Source organism: Centroberyx affinis, unplaced genomic scaffold, assembly GCF_046629955.1.
Source record: "Centroberyx affinis isolate AG114_WGS23_722 - 3 ecotype Tasmania unplaced genomic scaffold, CSIRO-AGI_Caff_v1 ptg000563l_1, whole genome shotgun sequence".
NCBI classification, from domain to species: Eukaryota; Metazoa; Chordata; class Actinopteri; order Beryciformes; family Berycidae; genus Centroberyx; species Centroberyx affinis.
In genome coordinates, this window is record NW_027279206.1 from 134,008 (window position 1) to 159,225 (window position 25,218).

The 25,218-nt window shown below is 46.0% G+C and overlaps 1 protein-coding gene across 3 annotated transcripts in view; it reads right to left on the reverse strand.

Annotated features, from left to right (window-relative positions):
* Window positions 1–5,075: 5,075 nt before the first annotated feature.
* Window positions 5,076–25,218, reverse strand: part of ptch1 (patched 1) — a 52,960-nt gene continuing 32,817 nt past the window's right edge. For 2 of the 3 annotated variants that reach the window (XM_071518321.1, XM_071518318.1), the window contains exons 15-24: window positions 24,242–24,551; window positions 22,588–22,730; window positions 18,695–18,878; window positions 16,140–16,420; window positions 14,202–14,339; window positions 13,752–13,894; window positions 9,352–9,451; window positions 8,835–9,188; window positions 8,075–8,639; window positions 5,076–7,877 (exon numbers count right to left, since the gene is read on the reverse strand). In XM_071518321.1, the coding sequence (XP_071374422.1) occupies window positions 8,076–8,639; window positions 8,835–9,188; window positions 9,352–9,451; window positions 13,752–13,894; window positions 14,202–14,339; window positions 16,140–16,420; window positions 18,695–18,878; window positions 22,588–22,730; window positions 24,242–24,551 (2,217 nt within the window). In that variant the 3' untranslated portion in view covers window positions 5,076–7,877; window position 8,075. The remainder of the gene's footprint in view (window positions 7,878–8,074; window positions 8,640–8,834; window positions 9,189–9,351; window positions 9,452–13,751; window positions 13,895–14,201; window positions 14,340–16,139; window positions 16,421–18,694; window positions 18,879–22,587; window positions 22,731–24,241; window positions 24,552–25,218) is intronic. The other variant, XM_071518320.1, reaches the window with a different exon arrangement.

Below are 25,218 nucleotides of genomic sequence, written 5' to 3' on the forward strand. Positions count from 1 at the left end.
AAGAGAGAGAAAGTAAAGAGAAAGTGAAAGAGGAAAAGAGAGCAGGAAAGGAGCGTGGTGGAAGTGGAATAAAGGTGAAGGAGGGTGGAAGGAGAGAAGTTAAGGGGCAGGATAAATGCTTCCAGTGTTAGCGGAAGAGGAGAGATTATGACATGGCTTGGCATGGCTCCGCAGCAGTCGTCTGTAACGCAAAGAAAGAGTGGGTGGGTTTTCCACCTCCACAGAATAAATGATGCGAGGGGAAATGGGAGTAAACAACATCAGTCATTATAATCACTCTCATACGGCTACTCCCATCCACCATCAAGCATCCTCCAACCCCCCCCACTCGCGCTATTCCTCCCTCCATTTTCCATCTGCCTTTACTCCCAGTCTTTCTTCTGCCCCCTCTCTTATGACTCGATTCACAGTTACACCTCTCACTTAACTCTCTCTCGATCCCTCCTGCTTGCCGCGGCACTTTCTCTCTCTATCCCTCCGCGGCCAAGTATATTTCCTCTGTTTTGACTGAATCCTGCACTGACACTGCTGATTTAATTGACCTAGTTGTATCAGCCCTTTGCTTCCCAAGCTGAGAGTCGGGTGGTCTGAATCTGCACCGTATGGCAGAAATGTGAGGCTGTGAATGTTGGAGACAAAGACTTCTACAAATGATCGTACATCAGCATTTAGTTTAGAATGTTGTCTGAATACAGGCCCAGCAGCCAAAAGTAATAATAATCTTGGCAAATTTCTTGAGCTTTTATTGCAGACTATGGGAGAGATACAATCTTTGGCTCTGTAGGTGGACCTCTCCTGCAGCAGAAGCCTTTGAACCCCGCTGAATGCATAGTGAATCATGTCAGCTGTTTCTAAGAATTGGACCTGGTTCTCTTTCTGACTTGGACCTCCGCACTGTCTGCTCTCTCTCTCTCTCTCTCTCTCTCTCTCTCTCTCTCTCTCTCTCTCGCTTTCTCTCTCTTTCTCTGTCACTCATTAGATTCCTGGAGAGCTGAGACAGTGCGTAAGAAAATGTGCTCGACAAAGGCTTTTGTACTTTCTGCTGCAAGAGCATGCACAAGACACACGTGCGTTTTACACACATATTTCGTGCATACATGAAAGAATGCATGCATTAAAAAAATGAAGAGTTCTGTTCCAAAAGGTTATATATGGATTTTGGAATACAATCGAAAACAAAACAGACATTTTCCATTCAATATGTCAAAAACATAGAGGATCCAGTCAATACAAGTTTTGTTTTGTCAAGCAAACTCTTAAAATATAAATGTCTACACATGCAAAGTATACACTTATGCATACACATACACACCTGCTGACAAGTGTGTGTTTGCACACAAACACACTCTCAATGCTGGTCAGAGATCATTTGTTGCTTTTATGTCCAATGGCAAGTTCCGATGACTTTCTATCAACACTTCCTCCAGTACCATCCTCCTCCCTGCCTTCCACTATATCCATCAATTTCTCGCTCTGATCTTTCCTGATCATTAGAGGTCTGATTTCAGAATGCTGAATTCCAACTGTAATGACTCCCAGACATGAGAGAGAGAGAGAGAGAGACAGAGAGAGAGAGGGAGAGAGAGAGCAAAGAGACATACAAACAGGCCTATAGACACACAGGCAGTCAGGCAAGCAGATACACACAAAATACACACTGACACACAACGATGGGCTTGCTCTTGCAACACTAACACACACAACACAGACACACACTCTCCTGGGCCTGCATCCTGACACCGCGGGTCAACGCTCTCTCTAGTATGTCCACACGGCTCAGCTGATCAAATACCAAGCATATTTCTCCCATGTCATTCTCACAAGGGCCATTTTCTTATTATCCACTGCAGCCTGCTGTGCTGCACTGTAACACTGGCCTTATGTAAGTCTGGCCGTTCGGGACTTGGACCCCACATTCTCCTGGATCAGTCTTCCAGGCCGACTGCACTCCCTCTGTGGGAGCTGAACAGTCAGCCAAGCCAAACGCGTCCCTGGGTGGGACCGAACACCAAAACCAAAACCCACCCAAAACCACCCATCTTGAAACCCCGTGGCTGCCTCACACTGCTGACCCAGATAGAATAGAATAGAATAGAATAGAATAGAATAGAATAGAATAGAATAGGCTATGCCATGCTAGAAATATGCCACATAGCCATTGTTCTTTTGGCCTTTCTGAACACAGAGAAATCATATGGGAGCTTAAATGAATACCTACAGTAAGCGTGTATCTTGCCAGTACTTGTTTCTAACCTACAGCAGAGTCATTTCTAGTTGTCGGGCTGTTTACCCTTCGAATGTAAACTCATTATAGGTATGAATAGTCTAGCCAGACAGGGCTTACTCACTATTTATTCAGTTGCTCCATAGAAATCCATCCCAACCCCAACCCATCCTACGCCTGCCTCACCTCCCTTTGTCCCACATCAAATCAGATGGCTTGAAAATGGCTCATGTCATGCGAGGAGACCGGGAAATGGAACTACAAGTGTTGTATAAAATATTGCTGTCACTCAAGACAAGCTTTTGGAAACCACCAGCGGCTTTGACGTCAATCTGGCAAACAGCGCTTGTTCATACACATATTGTTGCACACGCACACACACGCACACACACGCACACACACACACACACACACACACACACACACACACACACACACTGAGTTCTAAAGTTGAATGGTTTTCAAGGTGTCTGTGAGGCCTCAAAGGTAAAACCCCATTCGTCTGGATCTGGAGTCGTATCAACACGCCATCTGATGCTTCCTGCAGATTTATCCTTTTACTCCGTTCTTATAAAGAATGTGTAAATCTGGCCTGGATCTGGCAGGCGCGTGTGTGTGTGTGTGCGTGTGTGTATGTGTGTGTCCCATGCAGTCATGTCAACAGAGCAATCATTCATGTGGAGGAGTGTATACACTTAGAGGCTTTAGCTCTGCCGGCAGGTGATGATGGACAAGCCTTTCAGGGAACGAATGAGGGATGGATGGAAAGAAGGAGGGAGGGGAGATAGAGGGAAGGAAAAGAAGGACTGGAACAGAGGAATCAAGAATTCCCTTTGTTGCAAATGTAGGTTTGTGGTAGGAAAGAAAGAAAGAAAGAAAGAAAGAAGGAAAGAAAGAAAGAAAGAAAGAAAGAAAGAAAATGAATAACGGAAGAATGAAAAAAAGCTTTGTTGTGTAGTACTTCTGCCCTCTATTGTCACCCAGTCTGGGCAGAGAGCCACGGCTGAACAGTCCATTACTCCAGGAGAGAAGGAACTTTTTAATTGCCTCTTCTCTCTTCCTCTCTCGTCCTCCCTCCATCCCTCCCTCCCTCCCTCCCTCCCTCCCCTCATCCCTCCTTCAGTTGGCTGAGAGGACAGGTACAGGAAACACTCATTCATTAACAACCTGGAGCTCGTTAGCTGAATGAAGCACTCTTCACAATATGTGCAGTTCCACCTCTGAGGGCAAGTGTGTGTGTGTGTGTGTGTGTGTGTGTTTGTCAGGAGGCTAAAGGTGAGGGGGGGCTAAAGGGTAAGGCAGGGCCAGGGGGGTGGGGGGTGGTCTGTTGGTTTGGTGACCTGGGGTCCCGCAGCAGATGAGGGGAGTCCTGGCGAGAGAGACCTTAACAACATTAGAACTCAATGAACCGTGTCACCTACAAACAACCATAGGGTGGTCACCGATTTTTCACTTTTTTTTCCCACACATTAACGTATTGGATGAGCACTCATAGAAGAATTCACAATGGTTGCATTTTCACTGTGGCGGTGTTTACTGCAGTAGTTGTGGGAACACTTGCACTTTTGACCTATTTTAACAGCAGAAACTGCATATTAAACAACCGCTGACTCTCCTCATCACTCTTTAGATTGTTGGATATAACCATAGCCATGCATTCTTCAAACTCCAACCCTAAAATTCAGCTGCAGAGCTGCTGCACACGGGGCGGTGCAATCTCAAGCTCTTATGCTCTGCACGAGCAACAGCTGAATCGATCTTTACCTGCCTAACACACTAAAAACTTCAACTTGGGTTAGAAAAGTTCAAAACATGACACATACCACCCTGCCACCCAGCTCTCCAAACACACCTTGTCATTTGTAAGATGTCAGCCTGCCTCTTTGCACTGGCTGGACGACATGCAGCAGCTTATGACTTTATTGGCCTTAAAAGATAATGACATGCTTAGCAGAGGCTGCCTCTAACCACTGATCCAGGGTCAGTGAGTTCCTCAGCTTCCTTGAGGTTCAGGTTTGGATTGTTGCTTATAGGAAAAAAACAATCCCCTATCTAGACTCGCGGACAACAGCTGGAAATTTGTGAAAGCTAGCGATCAGTATTCATCTGCATTGCAAAAATGTGATGCAATAGATAGAGCAGGTTTAATTCTATTCTGATGAAAACGCATTAGTTGTGAGCCTACCGAAAAGCAGTGGCGAGAGTCTAGACCTTTCACTCTCATGAACGTAACCCTGCAGTATGAGAATAAATAGCTGCCACCCATGCAGTTGACAAGGCAGTCTCTCTCTCTCTCTCTCTCTCTCTCTCTCACCATCGCCGCTGCAAGCTCAAGGCCACATGCCCTTTTTCATTACTCCGAACAGGCCAGCTGTATTGTAACTACAACCAATTTCCTTGCAGTCTATAAAGCTGTCAATCAAAATCATACGGAACAGAGAGTGGAGGTGGGGGGCGGAGGGGCGGAGCTGGGCGGGCTGCTCAGGAGGGCTGTGGGGCTCGAGACCAGATGTCAGAGTTGCACTCCAGGACGGGACGGAGGGAGGGAGAGCAGGGATGCAGGGAGGGGGATGGAGAGAGAGAGGGAGATAGAGGGGTGGAGTTCATGTTTACCTGTAGCTATTCTTAATAGAGAATACCAGAAATGTTTGGACTTGCATGGAGGTGAAGTTTGTAATTAATCTGTAACACAGCAAAGGAGCTGCTTCATAATGGAGTGTTTTGAAAGGTGTGTATGGTGTGGAATGTTAAATTTTGAATCAGAAGTGAAGCTACACAATTTAGTGTCGCACTACACCACAAAACCATTTCTGAAGCCATCAACCCACAGTCAGACCAAAGCAATTCCTTTAAGATTCCATTTATTAAAGTTATAAACAAAGAGACAAATAAGTTATAATATTTTTATTTGTTAGAATTCTATCAGTGTTTGAACATTAATATTTAGAGAGCTAGTACAATTTTCTACTTTCATGGCTAGCCTTTGACAAACCCATAGAAACAGCTGTCTGACTTCTCTCTCCTAGGATCGGAAGATAATACTGAAGGGGAGGTGTCCATGTCGTCTCAGAAGACAGTTAGCAATGAAAGTGTGCACCTTAAGGTTTCTTTTTCCTGTTATGGTATATCATTACATATAAACTCTTTAAAAATATACTTCTGTCAAATACCTTGACAACTACTATGTACACTACAAAAATAAATTTTCATATAAATAAATTATATGGCATACATTTATCTTTGTAACTGAAAACAGCATACATCCACGCCAACCGAGACCAAAATGGCAGTCTGGGAGAACCATTGATTATTTTTTTTCCTTTTAAAATCCTCTAAGAGCTATGATGAGACTTGTAGTGTAAAATGTTATATACTCTTTTTTCCTATTTAACATTAGTAAGCACTTTATACAGATCAAACTCCATTAATGTAAAAACATTAAACTGTAATAGTGTTTTTTTCAATAGACATAAAAATCCCTGCATTTGTTATCCACTGGCATCACGACCAATAATGAAAGAAACAAAACAACAACACATCTTATATTACAAAAATATAAATATCGCAAATTGAACGTTGAAAACAAAAACAAACAAAAACATTTAAAAATGAATAAAATAGTTGCCAGCCATGATTCTCTCCGTTACTGCCAATGTGACATCAGGAGAAAACAAAACAAAAACAAACAAAACAACCTATTTAATGCAAGCAGCTGATGTAACATGGTGGACAGAAGGGAGGAACTGCAAAGACTTCTGGGATGGAGGAAGATGGTAAGAGCTACACATGTTCAACAGGAAGGGAGAGTGTAAAAGGGGAGGGGTTGGTAGGGGGTTAATGTGGAGTGTTTGGTGGTTGGGGGGGTGGAAGGAGTTAGAAGTGATGGATACACACACACACATACACTTAGCAACAGTCACACATGCAGACACAAACTGGGCCACTGCTGGGGGGGGGGGGGGGTGTACACTCTGACCCCTGAGGCTCTGGGCTGTGCCATTTGGCAGTTGAGGGGGGACTTCCAATTAGTGTCATGGCGTTATGTTGTGGATTTTTATGGGCTGAGGTCAGTGGGGACGGCTGGGGCCAAATTGGGGCCAGTTGTCTTTGCTGTCACTAAAGGAGAGCTGAAAGGGAGCAAGAGGATGGACTCACACACACAGAGAAATGTTTCTACACACATGTAAATTGTAACACAAATGGAGCGCATTGTCAGGCCATATAGGGCTTAGCCCTTAGCAGGCTGCATGGGCTAGCTTATTGGTTGGACAGAAGTAAAGAGCTACTCAAGGAGAGATATTCCTGTGAATGGAAGTTTGGATGCAGTCAAGTGCCAGGCTGAGTTGGGTCATACAGTATTCTGAGCTTTAGCTTATCCACTAGACACAGCCACTTAGGGTACAAAGAGTTAGTGCCCCGTTTTGACCCTGGTCCAGAATCAGTAATGTGAACATCCCCATAATGGTTGGGTTAGTTTCTGAGGTGGGATTACTGATCCCATGTCAGTATACAAGATAGAACCTGTTTTGAGAGAGCCTGCTAGGGTTAAACAATACATCGCCTCTTACAGTAAAATACAACCGGAGAACAGCCAAACAGACAGTGATACTAAGCTGAGAGCAGAAACAGGTTCCAATGCAGAGGCTACAACTACAAAAAAACAAAACAAACAAAAAAAAAAACAGCTTTTAAATTTTCTTCATATCTGCTTGTCTTAAATAGCACGCATAGCGTGTGTCAAGTTAAACAGTAATTGTTTCATAACTACCACAGGTTTGTGATAAAAAATTAATAGTTTAACATGCGTACCTTTATACAATAATACACACCCACACACGTATCCCACACATGTATACACACACACACGTACACACACGTATACAAGAGCCCTGTTTGATAACAATTTCCCTCATGTTTTAAATGAGTGTAAATGTTAGCCTATTTGAAGATGTATCTGATGGATAAGCCAGAAAGAACTGAGGCTGTTTCACATCACAGCACTACACACACACACACACATACACACACACACAGATACACTAATGTACACACACAGATCAACTCACACACTTCTTTTGTTTAAAGAGACATTTGCATAGAGTTATAAATGTATATTATTTCAAAATATTTCAAGCAGCAACAATGAATGCTGACAGGTATTTTTGTCTAGATGAAGCTTCCTCATGGCACAGATCCACAGATGAGTGAACAGTAATCAGAGATCTATCTCTCTCTCTCTCACACACACACACACATGCGCACACACACACTCACACACATTTATACAAAACACAGACGCACATACATGCCATGTAAATGGCTGCCCCAGTCTGTTAACAAGAGGAGTTGTACAGCTCCTAAAATTATAGCTACTTTTTGTTCATATTTACATATGTGTACATCTTTTAAATATTGATAGACATATCTAAGACAATAGTCCACTGGGTTACAGTAAGAATGAGCACCATGACGGCAACACTGGTGAGTGTCTCGCTGCCTAGGGCCGGGGGCTAGCCGGGCTGGGCCGGGCTGGGCCGGGCAGAGCCGGGCGGGGCCATGCTGGGCTGGGTCGGGCCGGTCTGGGCCGGGCCGGTCAGCTGCTTAGTAATACAGAGGAGTCCATCTTTGGCCGTTGTACTTCTGCTCTCCACAACTGGAAACAAAAGGGAAGGACAATATAGTGTCATGCCCTTATCATAGGGAATAATGTAACAGTTTTCTATAAAAGGATTATAGTACTGGAATCATATTTATATGGACTTTGAATTGTCAGTAATATTGACACACTGATTTACTGAAGGCAGTAAATCTGAGGACCGATACTTGACTGCATCATCCATATGAGCTCACCTCAGCTAGCCCGTCTGCCACAGTTGCTCTCAGCTGCCTCAAACTCCATATCCTGGAGCTCCATGGCATCCACCTTGGCTCCCCTGGGCCCTGTGTGGGTGTCCAGGGGCACATGAGGATCCTGTACGGCAGGCTCCGGCTCTGCCCCCGAGGACCCCGCCCCTGCTGGGTGGTAACTGTCCGTTGCAGTGTATCCCGGGTAAGAGGAAGCAGGGGGGCTCTGGTTGGACAAGGGGGCCGAATGGACGGCGACAGTAACGGAGGCCGATGCTGTTACCATGGTGATGGGTTGGCAATAAGGGGTAGGGTTGGAGTGGTGCGGGAGGTGGTGACTAGGCCGTGGGTTGTGGGAGGAGCGGGCTCTGTGGCCTGCTGAGTGTTCTCTATGGCCGGAGCCATGCGAGCCATAATGGCCCCCAGCCTCAGTAGCAGTTTCAAAAGCGTCCATGCGCGGGCGGGCTGGGGGCGGGGACTGCCGGTGCAGCTGGCTCTTGGGGTCCCTGCTGCTGTGGCGGTGAGTAGCCCCGGGCTGGGGCCCAGAATCACAACCCTGAGAGGGGACAGACTGCACAAGAGCAAGGTAGATAGAGATATATTGGTAGAGACAGAATGGTAGAAAGAGAGAAAGAGAAAGAGAAAGAGAGAGAGAATGTGAGAAATTGTGAAGAGAACAGTCAAAGTCAACATTAAGCTCTAAATTAACAGAAAGAATTAACAGAAACGACCCCATACATGAGCACAAAGGAGGCTATTCTCTTACCGAGGACACAGTATAGGCTGGGGGTTCATGCTGTCTGGCTGAGCGCCTGTGCCCTGCTCCTGCCCTCCTGTCTTCCTCTGTCCTGGCTGCTCTGCCCCTGCTGGTCTGGAGGTGGTACTGCTGCTCCTCCGCTCTAGCTCGCCCCCTAGCTGAGGGGAGGTTGTAGTTCTGAAGCTCCTGGCTGATACCGGACACTGTGGTGTTAGAGCTGTACTCCGAGTCGGAAGAGTCAGAAGCAGCACCGGAGGTGGTGGTGGCGGTGGTGTGGCGAGGACGGACTGAGATGTGGACCACGTGAGGAGGGGCCTCGGGGGACGGGGTGGGTAACCGGCTACGACCATCTACTGGGATGACCTGCAGGGGGAGGAGAGCAACAGTTTGTCACAAAATAAGCAGGTGTCAAACTTAGGGAGCTGCAGAAACACATTTTGGATCAAACTGAAAATCATTCGCCTATTTTGTAAATTGTAGACTTTGATTTGATTCTCTCAGACAGTTGTGTTTATTGTGATCTTACCTCTGGATAGGGTCCAAAGTATGACAGTAATACTGGAAGAAGGACCAATCCATTCAGCACTCCAAGAACTGTTAGGATGGCCAGCACTGCAAAGAAATACCTGCAAAACATAAACATGCACAAAATCAGACTTAACGTGGAGAATAAACGGTAATCTCAAGGATAATTTAACAAAACGCAACGTGTAGGAAAAAACACTTTTATATAACACTTTTTATATGAGACATGGCAAATACGACGAGTTCGCAGACATAAGGAAATTTCATGAGAGGTAGCATAACAAAGAGTCGCCCAGATCAGCCAGCAAACCAACACAAACAGACAGCGATGGCGAAGAAACAAAGAAAATACCTGCGCAAACCACAGGGCTGAAGCACAGAGGTTTAGACGTGGGGAGACATGTGCAAGATCAACCATTACACATGCCCGAAATAATACTTCCACAAAGACACCCGGCCACTCCCCACACACACACACACCACACACACACTCACACGAACCCCCCACAGACAGGCAGGCATGCACTGCGGGTTTTTAAGAGCAAAACAGAAATGTACCTTGTGTGTTTCTAAGTCCTGCCAAAGAGGGTTAGTCTTTAAGAAGCCGCAGAGAGAAAAGAAAGGGGAAGCATAATTAGCCGGAGCTGGTTAATTCAAAGGCACGGGGGAAGGAGAGGGGAGGGGGAGTTGGGGGGGGGGGGGGGGGGGGCACTCTCTCTTGGGTGTGTGGTGTATAAGCAAACATGGAGAAAACAAAGCGGTGAGGAATGTGGAGGGACGGGGGAGGGGTTAGGGAGGGAAAAAAGGGGGGATGAGAGGAGTGTGAGGGGAACGGGGTGGAGGAGGGAGGAGGGGTGTGGGGGGGGGGCACAAAGGGACAGGGGCCTCTCTCTCCTCTCTGGCTCTAAAAAAGAGAGGGAGAAGCAAACAAATGAAGTGAAGGGTATAGAATTTAAACAATTTAGTCTAGGAGGAAGAGAAGGGGACCCTCAGAGTGCCACCCCTCCCTGGCCTCTCTCCCTCTCTTTATTTCTTTCTCTCTCTCCTCTGCCTCTCTTTTCTCTCCCTTCTTTCCAGCTAAGCCCCTGTGAAATTCCCGGCCACTCCACAATCCCCTCCGTCTAATTAAATCTCCAATGTATCAGGTAAGACCCCCCAATCTCCACTCTAAATCCCCCTCTCTCTCTCTCTCTTTCTCTCCCTCTCTCTCTTTCTTTCTCTCCCTCTCTTGCCATTCCAGCTCCCTTCATTAAGGAGGGCTTTCCTCCTCGCTTGGTTCTCCAGTGGAAGCTCTCAGGTTGCGCTCCCTCCACTGCTTTCCACCCTGCTCATTAAGGTACACAAGCCAGGGACACACTGATGGACCAGTTTGTGTGTGTGTGTGTGTGTGTGTGTGGGGTGTCTGTGTGTGGGTGTGAGTTGAGGTGGTCACTCTCATGATTTATAATAACATCTATAACAAAAACTGTTTCTGAATGTAGTAGACTACGTATACTATGCGTGCTTGTGTGTGTGTGTGTGTGTGTGTGTGTGTGTGTGCGTGTGTGTGTGTGTGTGTAACAGAGAGGTGTAGATGGGCTGATGCCAGCTGGTATGCTGTGCAGCTGGGCCTCAGACTAAACGCACTGACACATTCATAACTAATCTGTCGATGTGTGTATGCGTGCATGCCTGTGTGTGTGTGTGTGTGTGTGTGTGTATGAGAGGAATTCCACAGCAGGAAGGCAGGCGCTGTGGAGAGGAACCGCGAGTGAGGAGAGCTGGTCCTTGTCCACCCAGCATGGGTGGCCCCCGCTACACAACACTGCTACACTGTCTGACTGCGAGACAGGATGGAAGGATGGAAACCGACTAAATGCACTAAATACCTTCATGTGTTGCATGGACACACTCTGTTGCTCCAAACCAAACAAGAGCGTGTAAGTTATATTCGAAAATACAATAAATCTATTTTAGATTTTTTTTTCACCCAAAGTTCATCATTAAATACCTCCAAAATCTAAATGATCTCGTCTTAAGTGTTATCTTTTTGTTTCACCCATGATTTATGTTAACTCCCATCCTTTACAAATCACCATCATTTATCTTAATTTTGTGCCATCAATCACTTGTAAGTGGAGGCGTAACTTTTCAAATGTCTGATATCTCATTTGGGAATGAAACCGTACATATGATTTCACACTGTGGGCGTCTATGTGGCCTACAAACAATCTCTCTCATTTTCTGACTTTAGCTTTTGGAAATTTGGAAACGTTTGGAAATTTGGAAAGACATATGTGGTGAAGCCACCTTCATTGCGTTGTTGTGGGCGTGTCTCCAAACCTTTTGAAGTAGTCTGTATAAATTTCTTTGGCTGATGAAGTCCGTTAGCGGATGACGTTTACCCATCAGTTATGCTTTAATCTGTTCTGCTCTCTCGTAACCTTTTATACACACACAGCTTCATATAGCTACTGAAAGCAGACACACTAGGACTACCTAAAGTGTCATTTTTTATATCACCCTATCCTGCATCTATCCTCATTAGTACTGCATGCTTTTCCAAACAGTTTATCTGAATGGATGTGGAGCAACGGTGTCATCCCTCTGGTTAGCATTTCCATACACTTCAGGAGGGGTTAACGCCACGTCACCTTTGGACACACACACACACACGCCACACATGCACGCACACACACACAAGCACGCGTGCAGCCCACATACCACGCTGTGTGCACCGCCGGGCTGTTTAGATTCAAAACATTCACAGGGCTGACGGGGAAAGTCAGGGAAACATTTCTTTCGGCGCAAGCAGAAAAATACGAGCCGGGCCTGTTGTTATTGCACCGTCTTGGGGCGCTGCTTTGTTTGCTCAGACAACAGCAGAACCTTTAAATGGAGGCCCGGGACTGAGCCAGAAACCAGAGCACACCACTGGAGGTGAGGAGAGAAGGTCTATAGGCCTCCCTGTGTTTGTGTGTGTATGTGTGTCTGTTTGTGTGTGTGTGTGTGTGTGTATGTGTGCGTTTTTGCGTGTCTGTTTGTGTGTGTGTGTGTCTGTGTGTGTGCGTGCTCTCACTGGCAGGCACACCATGATTGACCCCCATGATTACAAGGTCAGGGAGCAGGGTGGTGTGTGTATATGAGAGAGAGTATGTATGTGTGTGTGTGTGTGCACATGACAGAATGTGTGTGTTTCCAGATCACATGGATGAAAGTGGCCCCCTTTTCTTAAAGGGGCAGGTCAACCAAATTATACAGCTACCTCATCTAGTGGCTACCAAGAACATGCTCATATGGAACCACATGAGACCGTAGGAGACATGAAATTATTCACTGAGCTCACTGGAAAGTTGTATCGTTATACTCGAGAATGTAAAACAAAAATACATAAATTTTCCTCCTTTGTGTAGTAGTCAGTTGCTACTCACAAGCTCACACACACACACACACACACACACACACACACACACACACACACACAGAAGGAGCCACCGACACAGAGCCCCCACAGTGTGTCGGTATTAATTTCCACTTCTCCTGTCTCTCCACAACTGCCCTCTTGCCCCCCACCCCGTTACTCCTTCCCATGCTTATAAATGTCTAGCGAGGGCAGTTAAACTAGCTGAAGGAGATTACAAAAGCCAGAAGACTTTCCTGCTCTCTCTCTCTCTCCCTCCCTCCCTTTCACTCCCCTCTGCTTTTCCGCCCACCCCCTCATCCCTCCTCCTTCCCCTGACCTTCAACTCTCCATCCTTCCCCTGGTTTCCCCTAAAATATCATGGCATGAGAGACAGTAAAGGAGAGAAGAGGAGGATGAAAGAAAGGCAGACGGGGGGGGGGGGGGGGGGGGGGGGGCAAGAGTAGAGAAAGATAGAGACCTTGTGTATGAAGTTTCTTGGAGAGAAAGTCCCCAGAAATAGACAAAAAAATAACTTGGAGGCACTTGGAGCTGGAAAAGGGATGAGGTCTAAGACAGAGGGGCTTACAGAGAGAGAGAGTATGAAAGGGGGATGCGGGTGGAGGAGAAGAAAGAGATGGAGGAAGGGAGGGAGGAAGGGAATGGAGGGAGAGAGAGAGCGGCCTTCATGCATGAGTGGCGTCTCAGGTAGATTCCTGTGTGACATGCAGGCTCAGGCACGGTCTCAACCGTCTACTGACGCCACAAAGACGCCACACCATAGCCACTGTATGTCTGATAGTGTGTGGTTGTGTGTGTCTTCACGTAAATGCTCACATGTGTCTACACTCACATTTACTGTGTGGAAGAGCGTATTTCTACTTGGATGAATGTAGGATTTCAAGCCTCATAAGGTTTGGTTTTGCACAATGGGTTTGCCCATAGGTGTGAGCGACTACACATGTATGGAACCATATGTGTGTGAGCGCATGACTGCCACCAATTGTTTCCATCGAACTCACCTGACGATAAAGTCGAACTCGGAGCCTGCTAGCATGAGGACGCCCAGTAAGGTGGAGAAGGCCCCATCCAGCACTGGAGCGAACATGTGCTCCAGCGCCAGCACCGCCCGCTTGTGACGATCCCCTATGGCTGTCAGGAACGCCTGCAACACACACAAATACATACTGTGACTCACACTCGGAGGAGTCACTGATACCAACAATTCACCAAAACCATTCAGCCAAAAAAGCATTATCTTAACTTCAACATTTGTAAGGAGACATTAGCCAGTATCAAAGAGATTTTTCAACTATATACATATATTTCACCCTTCTTGTGAGCTGACAACATGGGCCAGCAATATATATTCTATTATACTATGTTATGTTGGATCAGAAGAAGAGAGAATGGCCTTACATTGACCCTGATTCTTTTTTTTATCTGTATTGTGTCAGTATGCATATGCTTACCAGGGCCACATGGACGGTGAACTCCACTCCAATGCCCACAGAGGCGATGAGAATGACAACAGGGACGGCACTCAGCTTGATTCCCATCAAGCCCATGAAGCCAAACAGCTCCACAGTCATGAGAGACAGCACCAACACCTGCAAGGAACAAGAAGGAAGCTTGTTTAGCAATCATGAAGATAGCCAGTAAATCTATATGGCAATTGCTGTTAATGCATGTAATCAAACACAGGACAGGACAGCAGTAAGTAATGTGCAGGATGCATGGGACCCATCTGTGGCAAGCAAGTCCCCAACATTTGAAAGTCTTTTGACTGTGTCTAAGCAAATAGTTTTCAAAGGCAAATCAAGTGTTTTTGAACCTACAAATACTAATACTAGTGCTCATGCTAATACTAGTACTGATATTAATTTGAATACTAATACTTGAGTCCCAGGAATATTTTGAGGTGAGATGATTTTACAAGCTCTTTGGGTTTTTTCATCTCACAATAAGTTTTATCCACTGGATGGGCTGTGAGAATGTACAATTGAGCTGTACTTGCTTGGATGTATGTGAGACAGACAGGGGGCGTTTCTGATGTGTGGCCAGGAGGATCATATGCGTGAGAGTGTTCGCTGCCTTGTAGACATGTGTTAAGTAGTAGGCATGCATGTGGGTGAAATATTTAAGCGTGTGTGTCAGTGTTTGTGTGTGCGTGCATGCCTGTGTGCGTGCGTGTGTGTGTGTGTGTAGGGGCTTCTGAGGAGAGCTGGGACAGGAGCTGGGAGTAAATGCCATTATCAGCTGACAGGTGTCGGGTTACATGAGGCCCAAATCCTTTGAAGAGGGCTAAGGTGGGCGGGAGAGAGAGTTGTGTGTGTGTGTGTGTGTGTCTGTGTGTGTGCATATAAGTACAAGTGTGTGAGCATGGAGCATGCACATGCATGTCCACACGGGTATCTGTGTGTGGTGTGTGTACGTGTATGTGTGCGTCTATGTGATTAACGTGGGTGTCAGGCCAGATAGCTGAGGGGTTTTAGGTGGGGTTAAGGTTGTAGGTTTCATGGTTTAGGGTTGGCGGTGGTCTGGTCGGGACAGAGCAAATGGTTAAACTTGACGCCTCTCCATAACTTCTCTTTTCATCTCGCTTGTAAAGCCTAAAGGATGAACATGAGGTCCCCTCCTCCCCTGTTTAGAGGGCTCGGGTGGCCTGGCCACTGCCTGTCGTAAAATACAACCCACCAGAGAGAAAAACCAGAGCACTGTCTGTGTGTGTGTGTGAATTATGTACCTGTGTGTTTACACAATCATACATGTGCAAGCATATACATGTCCGCGTGTGTGAGGAAGTGTGTGTCTGCGCCTGCCTGTGTGTACGGGAGCGTGTATCCTTGGAAACTCCTCTTGTGAGTAAAGGGGGAGAGGTTGGGAGGATGGAAATAAAATCTAGCTTTTTATAAGTTTAGAGTGGGAGCAAGTTGCCCGAGCAACTTTGTGTCCTCTCCCCATTTATTTCAGCATTGGTGTCTGGGAGAGTTGGAGTAGACTAAACAGACTGGCCCTAACAAAACAGCACAAGATAAACACTGGTGACTGGGGCTAGAATAACACACAGCAGCCCCTTCTCCTTTCCGACGCTCTCCTCTCAGGGACCTTCTGGACCACACGTAACAACCAGGAAATAATGGGAGGGGAGCAGGAAAAGGGGATTTTTCATTACAAAACATTCATTAATTGAAAGTTGGGGTTCTGTCTCTCTGTGTGCAAGAGTGGGTCTGTCCATGGCGTGTATCAGTCAGTCTATCAAGGCAGTTAGCTGATGTTCTTCCCCAATGAGTGAGCAGCTACGGATTCTGCGTCTTGCTCAACACGCAGGCCTATTGTATGTACATGGATATCTGTTGCGTGTGTAGGTGTATGTCTATTTTCTCTCTCTCCATTTTCTTCACACTCACTATGATGCCGGCGGTCCAGGGGTTGAGCAGGAAGAGGGCGCAGACCAGGAAGGTGCAGGCCAGCACCACACTGATGGACAGCAGGAGCCAGTGGCGCAGGCTAACATACTGCTCCCAGAAGAGGAAGGGGTAGCCGTTGGGGTAGGAGGGCAGGCCCTGCCGGCTGTAGTTGCTGCAGATGGCCCGCACGCTCTCGATGGCCTCCACAAACTGGGGCGTCTCCCGGAGCCCGTTGAGGTAGAAGGGGAACTGTGCGTATTCGATGGGCTCGGCAGCCGGGACTGGGGGAGAGAGAGAGAGAGAGAGTGAGATTTTCATTCTTACCTTATTCTTACCTTTTATTTATTTACATGTTTAGTTTAGTTAGTCATTAGTCGTTTAGTTACATGTTTCATGTGTCATGCATTTGTTTGTTAATTTTACTCATTATACTAGACATAAAAAAAATTCATGAGAGAGAGAGAGAGAGAGAGAGAGAGAGAGATAAATGAGTTGGAAGCAAAACGAGGTGGAACTTGATCTTGGCTGCTAGCCCTGCAGTATTTAGCTGTAATCACTGCACCATCTTTATTAGACCCCAAGTTTTAGCAAGTGCTGATGATTTTGCCCTAGCCCAGTGTGAGAAATAGAAGTTGCAGCCCAGCAAGATAGTAAAATTTCTATCCAGGGAACCCAGGAAAGTTAAAGGAAACAAGGAAAGTTAAATCAACAGTGGAAAAAAAAAGTTGGCTATAATATTGCAGCTGATATTGTCTATGCTGACTTAAAATTATTTTGGTAACCAGCAATAAGTTTGAAGTTCTGATCGTTCAGCCCATCTGTAGAAATAATTTTGCACTAGTCAGCCAAACCACCAATATCAAGGCTTCCCCTCCCTAACCCAACCTTCTTCCAAGAGTACGCCTGTGTGTGTGTGTGTGTGTCTGTGTGTGTGTGTGTGTGGGCGGAGCAGTGTGAAACAGAGCTCCATTGACTCAAACCCAGCCGGTCTGTGGCCCAGCCTGGCTAATGAGGGCCTATCAGTTCCAGACACAGCAGAGTGTCAGAGCTAACGTTGATTCACGGTAATTACAATGTCAGAATCACCACCATTACCACACCCTAAACCTACCACCGCCACATACAGTGTATAATACAGATGCACAAACATGCATACCTGTCTGTCAAACACGGCTATGAAATCATAGTATAGTTGTTGCTTACAAAACAGCATATTCATTCAGACTTTGGCTTGCAATGTAACTAACAACAAACAGACTGCTGCACAAGGCTGATCATAGGAAGGCTTGAAAGATTTACTCTTCAACTCCAGAGTCTGAGCTCACTCTTCCAAAACTCCTATTTACTCCACCCCCACTCCGACTGAACTAAACCAACACACACTCAAACTTTTGTTGTATGTATATATGTATGTATGTATGTATCTGTATGCATAGCCATGGCACTGTGGCTAAGATTTTCTTTTAAAAAAGTTTTTGGACTCGTTTGTGTGTGTGTGTGTGTGTTCCCCAGTGCCTGCAGGGTCAGACAGCAGCACTTGCTAACACGGTTTGGCCCATTATAATCTCCACTATAAATTTCCATTAGGACACCAGTTGGCCCTCGGCCAACACAGATCTGCTCCGGGGGGCTCCCGCACAGCCAAGCACTTCACGCTGCTTATCCAATCATATTCCCCCCTGTAAAGGACTTCCTGCTTGTTATCCAATTGCGCTTCCCACCCAAGCCCAGTCTCTGCTTGTTATCCAATCATTTTCCTCCCCCACAGTGCACTTCCTGACTTGTACCAAATCACGGGCTAGAATCAGACAACAATATGAGTGTATTTTTTATGTGAGTTAGAGTCTGTGTGGTAGGGAAATGAGAACAGGGTGTGTGTAGTGTTGGGGGTCACTGAGTTTTAATAGTAAGCGTGTGTGTGTGTGTGTGTGTGTGTGTGTGTGTGTGTGTGTGTGTGTGTGTGTGTGTATGTGTGTGTGCGTGTGTGTGTGTCTGTGTAATGCTAGGGCCCCATGGTAGTCAGGATTATAGCATTCACCACAGGCACCATTAGGAGAACCACAGTGAGCCATGTCTTGTTCCTCAGCCCTGCAACCTGAGCTCACACATATACAAATGCACACACACCACAGTGGTACAGTAAAGTCTACTGCCTCACTTAAAGCTAAGAGGCAGACCAGGAGCAGTAACTGCACAGATGGAGTGAAATAAACCAAACCACAAGAGGTAAACACTGCTCACATGTAGCGGCCGCCTTATGGAACCTGAGAAACTTAGATAAAGGAGTCAGAGCCAAGTCCAATGAGCCACACAACAGTCATGATACAAAACCCAGTGTGCAGTGCGTAAATGCAATTTGTTCGACCATCAAGTATGAACTTCAACATTACGCAACGCTTAATTTGTTGGAGCTAACTACATCATTATTGTGGCCTGGAATCAAAATTACATTTCCATCCATATGTGGAAGCAAACCTCCACTCCATTATGCTATGGTGTTCTGTTCTGTTTTATTCCACCGTATCTTGTGAGGTTAACATGGTGCGCTGACTTACTGCTGAGGCGTGTCTCGGGCATGGAGTCGGTGCGGTCGTGGAGCCACTCAGGAGGGTGTGGGCGGATGTTGGCCTGCGAGGCGGCGTAGGCCACAGGATCGTTGCTGACCCAAGCAGTCAGGTAGATGTAGAAAGCCCCGGGGTTGATGATCCCATCTGCATCCACCAGCCTCTGACGAGTCAGCTGCAAAACAGACAGGAGACGGTTTAATGATAAATCCATGGAATGGAATGGAAACAGACAATTAACAGATGGGAAGGTGAGGTCAAAAACCTAGGAGGAGCTTGCATAGGAAATCACACTGAGGCTGCGAAGTCTATGCTGGATATGAAAAGTCATTGTAGAAATAAGACATGTTGAACCAAAACATTCTGCAGGTGAACTGACCACAGAAATGCTTATTTATACACATGCATGAGCGCAAGAGAACGGAGCAGCTTTCAAAATAAGAGTCAAATATTACTCCCTCTCTCTTTCCGACCAAAGAAAAGTCAACAAGTAAAACACTGGTCGCCTTTCTGAAAATTCCCGTACTTCTCATCACAGCTTCCCAGAATTATCATGCCACATTAAAACATGGAAAATGTTAAATCAGCTTCTACCCCTACATGCAGTAGATATTGGCTGGCCGATCTCAGTCCTAACTTCCTGACCACTGAATAACTTTCTGAACAAACCCTTGCAGCATGTGTTACTGGTCCTTTGAGAAGGTGCTGCTGAGTGCAGAGTGTGTTACTAAGTCTCCCTGCACATTGAGTCTTCTTGCAGTGTTACTAAGTCCCTTTGCAGAGTGTGTGTTATGAAGTCTCCTTGCAGCTGAAACCTCAGGCCTTGCTATCCTGCCATTATGAATACCTTTCAGAACAAACCCATGTAGGGTGTTTCTATCCCTTTGCAGATTGTTACCAAGCTCTCTTGCAGTGTGTCATTAGCTGTAACCACTGTGGTCACTGGCTAGTTAGACCGAAGCACGGCTGTCTCGTTCATTGCCATTGCTCTCGCCCTCCCATGTGGAAGCAGGGGAGCGTAGCCTAGCATGGCTACCTCCTGAGAGGTAAAACCATTACTGCACACCGCCCCATGCCACTCTCCCTTCTCAGAACGATAAATCCCTCCTTCACGGAGGCAGGGGAAGGGTTGGGTGGGGGGTTAGGGGGTGAGGCTGGACTCATGGGGCTAGGTAGATGGAGAAACGACGAAGGTTTTCTGTGGTGGGGGGTGGGGGGTGGGGGGAGAAAAATTGCTTGAGTTAGCGTAACAATAAAAAAATTGGCTGGAGTCCCTGAGCGCGTCTGTGTGCAGTTAACCTGGTTGTTAACACTGAAGGAAATGCCACCCAGCAAATGGAGTAGAGCTATAAAAATAACACAACATCTGTACAAATGTTGCTCACACTTGCTTCTCCTGACCCCTACGGGTACCCAGAATGCCCGGCGCCAGAGACCAACCCGGCCCTGAAAAGAAAAGAGCTCTTGATAGCACTAGCAGTCTTCCTTAGCACTCGCAAACTTTCCACCTCTCCCTTTACTTCCCTCTCGCTTACTCTCGCTCCTTCTGTCTTCACTCTCCAAAGCTTTATCTTTCCCTGGCCTTATCTTCCTACCCCACACACACACACACAGACTACCAACTCCCATATGATTCCCATGCAAGGCCATAAGGAATGAATGGTCGCCCAGCGCAGAGAGAAATGTTAGCAGCCACAGATCAAAGGCGGAACACCTCAGCAGAGATCCATGGTGTGGCATATCAAAATAAAACATCTAGCTTTGCAATTTGCCAGGGTTGGGAAAGATCTGGTCTTCATTTTGAGACACACAAAATAGCTACTACTGTATGTGCATGCACAACTGACAAAAACAGAAACACACACTCAAAACATACACACACACACACACACACACACACTGAGCTGCCTAAAAGAGACCACGTGTTTCAGCTCTCCTCATTGAAAGAGGACACAGCAGTAGAGCAAGGAGGGAGGGAGGGAGGGAGGGGAGGGAGGAGGAAGAGAAAGGGAGAGAGAGAGAGCAAGAGCGGAGAGAGAGAGGGGGCAAGGGAGAGAGCTGGATTCCAGAGGATCTGGATTGAATTTAGCAGCGGGATACGCAACAACTGTATGTCTTCAAGCTGTCACGGGAAGCCCAGGCGGCATGGCTGGCGGCCCCCGCGCCTCACGGCAACTACACTTCCCTCACAGGCACAGGAAGTGATGTCACAGGGCCGCACACCAGGCCTGCCTCCTGCTTCCTGCTGGCTAGTGGAAGAGCGGGGCAGAGTAGGCGCAATGGAGCTGACTCGGTTGGAGAAACAGCCGCAATAAGTAGAAAAAAAAAAAGCTGAGAAAGAAGAGAATAGAGGGGGAGAAAGCCTTTACACACATCCATAGACACACACAACCCAAACACAAACACAGGAGAAATCGAAGGAGAAAGACCTGGTTCTTGATGAGAGAGAATAAATTACTTTGCCCTATAAAAAATCATTTTTTTTTGTGTATATTTGCAAATAGCACCTCAAATGGAAATGTTTGTTTCCAATCCCATCTATAGTAGTTACATTTGGGGGCATCCCTATGTACATTCTTTGTTGAAGTATAACGAAAAACATCAGGTCTATGTCAAAATTACATAGCACTATTGAGAAAAATGATTTCAATGCTGAAAAGGACGTGACTTGTTTTATGCCAGGAATGTTGTATTCATATTTCTCTACTTTCTTATCGTCTGTTTTCTGTGTTTCCTGCCAAAGAATGCAGCCATGCATCCATGGTTCTTTTTCTTTGGTGCTTTTTGGAGGTGGTAGTATGGAAATGCACGTTAAGAAGTGTTATTAAATTGAGTCAAAGGATTGATTGTGCTTTTCCTCCATTTTGGAAATCATGACAAGACTGCAAACATGGTGGGTGTACTACAACCACCTACTGTAAAGCTGCGTGTTGAAAGGTCAGCGACTGGAGCTGACCTTTGTCAACTCTGCCATTTATCAAAACAAGTATTAAAATCAAATGTTGCTATGGATAAATGAATATCAAACTGCCCTCATTGCATTGAAATGGTGAGTATTAGTACACCTTTATGGGTGCAGTCTGATTTTATATAATCTGGGGTGTTAAGACATGTGCCATTTTCCAATTTTTGTTTACATTTCTTTGTGATACAGGGCATGTTGAGATTCATAATTATTTATCCCTACAGGGCCATAGCACCCAGGCTGATTAATTACTTATACAGCTAATTATTTATAGACCTGTTGTGGCCTGCAGCTGTGTTCTGCAGCATGCTCTCTCTTCTCATACTGTGAATTGTAGTTGGAATCACTGCAAAAGTGTTAAACTGACAACCCTAATGCTAAGGGGAGGCATCTTACTGTCAGGGCCCTGCACGCACACACACACACACACACAGGCGCACGCACACAGGCGCACACACACAGGCGCACACACACGCACGCACACACACAGCGATCTCTAGCCTGTAGCTAGCAAATGGGACAAATGGTTTAAATGAAGAGTTAATAGGTTTTTCAGAGGCGGGTTGCAGCCCCAGTGAGGGCTTTAAATTCCTGGGCTCGGTAAAGTCATCAGAGAGAGAGAGAGAAGATAGGGGGAGAGAGAGTGAGAGAGAGAGAGAGAGAGAGCGTTTATAAGCCAGGTGTGGCTCTCTCAGCCTCGGCCACAGACCACAAAACACACATGCACACACATACATGCATGCAAAAAACAACAAAATGGCTTTGACACTGCTGTCGATATCCCTCTCAAGTCGCGCCTCTGACAAAGCAGGCATTTAACCCCTCATATACTGCCTTTTAATCACCTTTTAGTCAAGGCAATACAACACGTCTGGGACCACACTGAGAGGAAGGACATGGGCTTGAATCCCGAACGTACCTGGTTGAAGTTGATGGGCTTGTCTCTGCGTCCGGTCTGCACCAGGAGTTTGTACGCCAGGACGCCGTCATCAGAGCCGTTCCTGTAGCTGTTGAGGGTGATGCGGCCTGCCTCCCAGTCCCTGTCGAACGCCTGCTGGAGCGCTGCAGGGAAGCACAGCAGGAGAGATTGGTTGGATGGGAATAATAGTAAAGGTTACATGCTGCTATCTTCATTCTTCCTCTGCAACAAACTTGAAAAGCCTAGAATCATGAAGATGGGGAGGCTCCATGAAGACTTTTAAGACATGAGTCATCAGTTCACAACAAAACACATAACAACACAGCATAATAGGGCTGGGAAATAATTAAATACTATCATTTATTGTCTTTCAGTGGATTCATATTGTGATGATTATGATGATATTGTGATATTGTGATACACAATGCCGTTGTATAAATTGAGGATAACAAGCAAATTGTATTTAAAAAATGAAACAATTTCAGAGTTTTGTTTGACATCACACTTAATTTACTTTGCAGTTCAATGCGATGAATATCAATTTGATTATCCAATGTAACATTGCATAAGTAAGGCATATCGTGATATACATGTAAATCGGTATCGGAAAAAAAACGTTTGATTGTCGTGCATTTTGATTTCAACCATAGCCCGACAGCACAGCACAACATAGCACAATATAACACAGCACAGTACAACAGAACACATCACAACACAACTCAGCAACCTAAACCTAACCCTATAATAAGCCTGACTGATTTAATATGATAACTCTGTTTTATTCTCACCCACCACACCAGAGTTCAAAAGCCTAGAATCGGTTGCTTTTGATTCAAGGCGATCATTAGGAATATATCAGCAACATGTGTCTCTCTCTCTGTATTACTCTCTAATCCATATGTGGATCGCTCCCCTCCCCTCCCTCTCAGCTCTCCCCCATGGCCCACGCTGTGGTCCGTCTGTGGGACATGTTGTTTTGGGTCTCGCTCCTCGGCCTGTCTGGCTCCAATTTGTCCCACCATAGCAGAGAGCAATATCAGACACAGTTCTCTCTCTCTCACCCACACACTCTCTGTGTGGTTCCCAGCCTGCTCACACACAGACTCTCACAATGTGTTTTGCCGTAAGAAACAAGTCAGTGAGTGCACTTACTCACCGGCACTCTCCACTTGGCTTTATAGTAAACCCAACTCTCTATTAGGTTGATAATGCATGTGGGAGCTACATACTTTTGTTCAGAAGCACTTCACCATTCTCAGACACTGTCAGTAGTGGGGACAGAACCAGCAACCCATTGACTACTATTGATTACTAGACAGCTTCCCTTTCAAACTTACCAACATACCAAATTGATTAAAAGAAAAGTGAATTAACTCCAACTCTAACTGCCTGAATGTCTTGATCACTGATATTGAATGAAATAATATCGTAGGAATAACATCTTTGAAATCTGTTTTCAGATCAATTAAACACTGAACAACGAACCATATTGCTCCTTCTGACCCCTTTACTTTCAAAGCTTGAAGATTTGAGCCTGAACCCGACCCAAACCTGAAAATGTGTCCCAGTCAAGTCCAGTGGATCCAAACCCAAGTGACCCAATTCAATGGAGTTTCAGTTGGGTTAAATGTTAAACACTGAGCAAAATTTTTACCTTGCAGCCAGTCCCTGAAGTAGTGAAGCCACATGAGGGGCAGCCGTCCGTTGTCCTCCTTCAGCACGTAGCGAACGGAGTGGAACCTCTGGTGGAGCTGGTGCAGAAGAGGCTGGTTCTGGGCGTAGTCAGCCCGCTGCGTCACCACATACATGTTGTAGAAGGAGAAGAACTTGAACTGGGCGCCGATGAAGTCGTACTCGCTGGTCTCTCTGGGTACGATGTCAGTCAGCTCCAGGCCATCCCTCACCCGGGTCGTCCCGTATAGACTGACCCCCAGCAGGCACAGGAACAGCACTATCACAACCACCTGGAGACAGGACGACCAATAAGATCTTCATAACATTATCCAATGTGCCTTACAGACTGCATACATGTTTAGCATAAGTCCCAATGGGAATGAAAGCCCTAACCCTGGCAGTGTCGGTACCATGGTCAGCCCATTGAGCTACAGAACCATTTTCATGCATATAAGTTGGTAGTTTCATGTTAAGCCATTCGTATTGTGTGATTTTTGTCATCTTTAGGCTGTCTAAGACAAGATTTTTACATCATGGATGAGATCTTTCATTGTGAATGATCAGCTGTCTTGAGTTAAATTTTGAGTTATATTCATAGGGAGTGGCATCATCACTATGTATGTACAGATGCAGCCATTATAGACATCCCATGTTTGCATGCTGCAGCACTGTTGCACCACTATTGAGAGGAATTACTTGCAAAACCCTCCAGAATAGATAAAGGCATCAACATTTCCTTAAGGCAGTCAGCTGTCAGAGCAGTGTTGCATGAATGAACTGATAATGTGGAGGAACATTTGACTCTTTGTGATCACAGTTCAAAGCTCTGAGATGAATAGTGGCAGTGCCAAATTATTGGTGTTCTACTTTTGCGTGTGTGGTTTAAGTAAGACTCACATGCTCTAATAATGACAGCTGTGCCACTGGATGAGTAGTTCTGAGAGGACAGGCCACCCA